The following is a 5,694-nucleotide window of genomic DNA, read 5'->3' as shown; positions in this document are numbered from 1 at the left end:
CCCAACAGTGTCACCAGCAAAGCACCCCCACACCATCACACCTCCTCCTCCATGCTTCACGGTGGGAACCAGGCATGTAGAGTCCATCCGTTCACCTTTTCTGCGGCGCACAAAGACACTGTGGTTGGAACCAAAGATCACAAATTTGGACTCATCAGAACAAAGCACAGATTTCCATTGGTCTAATATCCATTCCTTGTGTTCTTTAGCTCAAACAAGTCTCTTCTGCTTGTTGCCTGTCCTTAGCAGTGGTTTCCTAGCAGCTATTCTACCATGAATGCCTGATTCACACAGTCTCCTCTTAACAGTTGTTGCAGAGATGTGTCTGCTGCTAGAACTCTGTGTGGCATTGACCTGGTCTCTAATCTGAGCTGCTGTTGACCTGCGATTTCTGAGGCTGGTGACTCGGATGAACTTATCCTTCGCAGCAGAGGTGACTCTTGGTCTTCTTTTCCTGGGGCGGTCCTCATGTGAGCCAGTTTCTTTGTAGCACTTGATGGTTTTTGCGACTGCACTTGGGGACACTTTCAAAGTTTTCCCAATTTTTCGGACTGACTGACCTTCATTTCTTAAAGTAATGATGGCCACTCGTTTTTCTTTACTTGGCTGCTTTTGTCTTGCCATAATACAAATTCTAATACTCTATTCAGTAGGACTATCAGCTGTGTGTCCACCTGACTTCTGCACAACACAACTGATGGTCCCAACCCCATTTATAAGGCAAGAAATTCCACTTATTAACCTGACAGGGCACACCTGTGAAGTGAAAACCATTTCAGGTGACTACCTCTTGAAACTCATCAAGAGAATGTGCAAAGCAGTAATCACAGCAAAAGATTGCTACTTTGAAGAAACTAGAATATAAGGACTATTTTCAGTTGTTTTACACTTTTTTGTTTAGTACATATTTCCACGTGTTAATTCATAGCTTTGATGCTTTCAGTGTGAATCTACAATGTCTATGGACCTTACCATAGGGGCCGCGTTTAATTGGCTAATGCCCATTTCACGTCACAGCGCAGCTACCACATACGTGACCGTCTCACAAACACAAGCTACAGTAGTAAACACATGCTAATGTACATTGTGGACTAGCAGACCGGCAGAAAGTTTTTGTGTCAGGACTCGAAAAAGAATAGTTCTCCACTGTAGGTGGGGTATCTGTACAGGCGATGTCAGGTATCCTGATAGTATTTGTGGAACTAAAATTCACAGATTTCCAAAATCTGAAACGGAATGCATTGCTTGGATCAAAGCTTGTGCATGACCGCATTTGCAGCTCAACCGTCGTAGGATCAATAAGAACAAAGGAGTGTGTGCTGGTGTAAGTATTATTGCTTTGCTTTCTTTGTGTTTAGTGAATGAAAAAAAGTCAATAACACATCCATTATGAAAACCTTTTAGCTAAGTACAGCATAATGGCAGTACCGATACAACTTCTACACCTTGAAGCCTGTCTGTTACACAGTCTTACATTAGCTAAACAGATCAATATGCAATGTGTACCATATCTGACACACATTAATGATTTTATTTTACCTGAAAAGGCTTTTTACGAAACTGTAATCGTGTTAGCCACGCTAGCACCGAGTACAGTGCGTCAGGCCTAGGCACACTCAAACATTTTCCAACAACAGAAATCACTGATTTCAAAAGTAACCCTCAAAACCACGAATGCCCGACTTTCCCAGCCTTGCAAGAACAATAGGCATCAGTGATCTTGTCCACAGCTATATTTATGCTGAGGGTGTGAGGATCTGCTGTTTTCCTCATTGACCGATAGCATTTCGCTGCGACGCGCACAATGTTGGAGACATCGCGTGGCTCAAACATCTTTATGTTGTCCAAAAAAGATATGAACTTGTTGGTTCCCCTGTCCATTGTCGTGGCTGATATTTTTTGAAAATCCGGCAGAAATGCTACACTAATCGACTCAGAAATACTCTGCAGAGAGTCAGTCGAAATGAAAGACGCCATGTTTACACACAGAAACTAAGCTCCGCGAGGCTTTGTTTGTGAGCCATGCAGCCACGTGGGATTTTAGGGGGTGTTTCTGGGCGGAGCTTGGTAAGGTCCATAGTCATGAAAATAAAGGAAACTCATTGAATGAGTAGGTGTGTCCAAACTTTTGGTCTGTACAGTATGTATTAAAACATTTGCTATGAGATAGATAATCTCTGAAAAAAAAAATCGATGTCTCCTCCGTGTTCTGCAGAATTACTCCGCCCAGTCAGAAACAACCGATGAGAACCAGCATTAATCAGCTAGCCAAGCTATCAAGAAGTTTTGATTCAGTAACTCAGTACAGTATTGTTACTATTGTTTTGATGCAACCAGTATTTGACTCTGAATGAATATTTCTTTTTTCTTGACATTATTTGATATAGGCAGTGTTGTGAGATTTATTTGACTTATGAATAATTTATGATACTGAGGACCTACTGTTAAATATTATTTTAGTGATTGCAGGTTTTTCAGTTGTCCTTTTGACTGAATAGCTGCTGTATTGTGCCTGCAAATATTTTGTAGTTTATGTCTAAATAAGGTGAATTTATTGCCAGGTAATTTTTCCATTTTGCCAGACCACATAGCAGTATTTATACCTAAAGCGAAAAATTAACAGCCAATCCAGGTGATCAGCAGAGAAATGATGACTTTAGCAATAACTGTTGGTTTCAGTGATTTAGGGCAGGGAGGATGGTTCCTTTGCAGAGTCCGAACCCCACCCTGTATCCATCTCCTTCACAGTAACCTAAGAAGAAATAATCATTATTACAAAATATTACTGACATCATTCAGCTGATACAGAAGAATATAACAATAATTAGACAGCATACATCAAAACAATACATAAACATTTTAAAATTATGATGAGGCTTGGTTGTCAGTGTAAAAGTAACTTAAAAATAAGATTAAGTAGTTATTGAACAGACTTATTAGTAAGTCAACATTTCTGTGTATATTTTTAATATTGATTAGTATCCTAAAGTTAAATGGTGTGGTTTCAGTAATATGCCATTTATTGACTTATTATTAACATGCCATTATTATTAATATCCCATTTCTTCAAATTACCTTTTGGATCTGGTTTCTGCAAAGCCTTTTTAACTGTCTTTTTCCTCATTCTTTCATCTTTTCTTATTCCAAGTGCCTGCTTGTTTTCTTCTCTGTTCAGTTCGTTCTCCCAGCAGTGTTCATTCCACAACATAGTAGCATCTTACCATACTGCATCCTACAGCAGACATCTCATATTGTAGCCTAAACTTGTTGCATTATTGTTGACTGTTTTGACCCTGAGTTTATCGTTGTGTGTTGTTTCAATGATTTTATTCACAACTGTATGTAACATTTTGCCCAAGACAAATTTCCCTCAGTCAAAATAACATATATTCTATTTGGATTTATTTGAGATTGAGCTCCATTCTTCTTACTCCTTCATTGACAACAGGATTGTTCAATTTATCAGCTTCCGTCAAGTAGTTCAGAAAGAGAAACAAAGGAGAACTGAATCCCAGGTTCATATGGCTGTTAACAAGTATCCCTCTGTCCCCGATTACCTCTTGAATTGACACTTTCCACAGTTCTAGAGTTTTATCCAAGCTAGCTGTCTAAAGTCTTGTTATATTGTTTAAAGCAGTGTTTTTCAACCTATTTTGAGCCAAGGTACACTGTTTTAATTGAAAAAATCTCGAGGCACACCACTAACCAAAAATGTAAACAAAGATACTCTGTAGCCGCCTATATTACATATATAGTCATTCTTATCAAAGTGTCTTGAATAGGAATCAAATAAACACAAACATGTATTTTTATCACATTTTACATTTCTTATTTCCAATTGCTCGTAACATGTCCACTTCAAGAATACACCTGAACAGTGCCACAACACTGTGGTGTTAAATTTAAAGAAGTTGTAGAAAACTTAAGTGTTTTACAAACTATTTCACAAGCATTCTTTTAGCCGGAATACATAAAATAGTTCTTATTCTGAAAGAAGCAATAATATTTGGGAAAGATTTCACTGTTACAATATGAAGATTTGCATGTACAAAATGTCAATATCTGTATATTTTACCCATCTAGTATGAAACCTGTGCATATTTGGATGAAAACAGCTGATTTCCTGGCAGAAATTGAAGAAAGACAAAGCTCTTCCTCAACAGCTCTCAGTCTCTCTCTGGTTTTAGTTTTTATAGTAGCCAGGCTTGAGAAGCTCACCTCACACAGACATGTTGTGGGAAATGGACCCATGTTCTTTCCAACTACTGCTGAGCTTCACTGTCTTTTCCATCACTGTCGTCACAGTCTTGCTAGATACGATGCTCTCACCGCTACCTGTAACATTCATGCATCACTAATTCTCTTGTTTTAATGTAAAATGCTCTGTACCAACTGCCATCTAGTGGTAAGAAAAACACATGATTATGCCACTAGCCACTACTAGCCATGGTTTCGTTCACACCGAGCTTAAGTGCAGCGGCTTTATTTCCCTCCTGTAGTGCCAGATCGACAGCCCTCAACTTAAAAGCTGCATCATATGAGTTTGAAAACATTTCTCCGTCGTGCCTGCTGCTAGCATGTGGTTGTTCTAAATGAAAATTAACGCGTTCTTCTTTGATTTACAATTTTGACTTTTAATGATTCACTTCCTGCTAGAGAGCCCCCTGGTGGTTGAAGAAAAATACACAGAAAAGCCGCACCGGGCTACAATCCGCATGGTTCAAAGTTTAGGAAAAAAGTAGCAGCTTTATAGTTCAGAAAATACAGTACCATAGGTGAAATTGAATAATTTCCACGGCACACCTGACGATCACTCAAGCCACACTAGTGTGCAGTTGAACAGTGGTTGAAAAACACTGTTTTAAAGTATGTTAAATACTCCCCTAGTACCTTGTTACGTCTTTTGGTCTCTAAAATACCCCTGCTATATTCCAGGATTTTGTCAAATAAGTTTCAAGGGATCTTAGTAATTAATGTGTCTTTCTATATTTAGGCAACCAGGGCTGTGCAGAGACCTTTGGAGTGGCAGGGGCTTAAAGTTAAAAAGGGTCACATTGAACAAGCTCTTAAAACACTGTACAACAACATAGCAACAACCCATACTAATCAAGAATCTACGGTAATATTTAATCGGATCACTCTATATCACTGTCATCATGTGGGGGCAATGCAAAGCAAATTTAGTCTATGTTTTTCCTGATAGGTTTCTGCTGCTGACAGTCCTGGAGGGTTGTGTTGATCTGAGACTGTAATTTTTTAACAGAACACAGGAGAGAAGGTCGCTGGTTATGAAGCATGTTATGAAATAAGCAAATTTGCTGCTATTTTAATAAGTGTCAGGAAGTGCGGTGTATGGTGGTGAGGCAGACACTGAGGACCCAGGTTGAAGTGAAGATTATTATTTAATGAAGGCAAAAGCTCAAAAAACAGTCCAAGATACAGGGAGCACAGTTGAGCGGAAGGCTTAAAGCTCAACTGGTAGCAACTGCATTACATGGATGGCAGCAACAGACTTAAGACGAAATGTAATGACCAGGACCCGACGAAGACACAGAGACAACAGGTGGCATTAAATACACAAGGGGGTAATCACAGAACGAGACACACTGGGGAACAATCAAGGGGGTATACAGGACAGCACGGAGACTCACTAGAAACAAAACCTAAAATGAACACACAGAGAAACTCAAATCT

General features: G+C 39.3%; 1 protein-coding gene across 2 annotated transcripts in view; it reads right to left on the bottom strand.

Moving 5' to 3' along the window:
• fah (fumarylacetoacetate hydrolase (fumarylacetoacetase)) overlaps nucleotides 1-5,694 on the bottom strand; it is a 138,398-nt gene that overhangs the window by 4,228 nt on the left and 128,476 nt on the right. The window contains exon 12 of one of the 2 annotated variants that reach the window (XM_016664784.1): nucleotides 2,651-2,752. In XM_016664784.1, coding sequence (XP_016520270.1) covers nucleotides 2,676-2,752 — 77 coding nt within the window. In that variant the 3' untranslated portion in view covers nucleotides 2,651-2,675. Of the gene's footprint in view, nucleotides 1-2,476; nucleotides 2,753-5,694 lie in introns of those variants that run through there. The other variant, XM_007579192.2, reaches the window with a different exon arrangement.

Source organism: Poecilia formosa, unplaced genomic scaffold (assembly GCF_000485575.1).
Source record: "Poecilia formosa unplaced genomic scaffold, Poecilia_formosa-5.1.2 Scaffold511, whole genome shotgun sequence".
In the NCBI taxonomy this organism is placed as follows: domain Eukaryota; kingdom Metazoa; phylum Chordata; class Actinopteri; order Cyprinodontiformes; family Poeciliidae; genus Poecilia; species Poecilia formosa.
The sequence above is the reverse complement of the archived record's forward strand: the minus strand, read 5'-3'. Positions and strand labels throughout refer to the sequence as shown.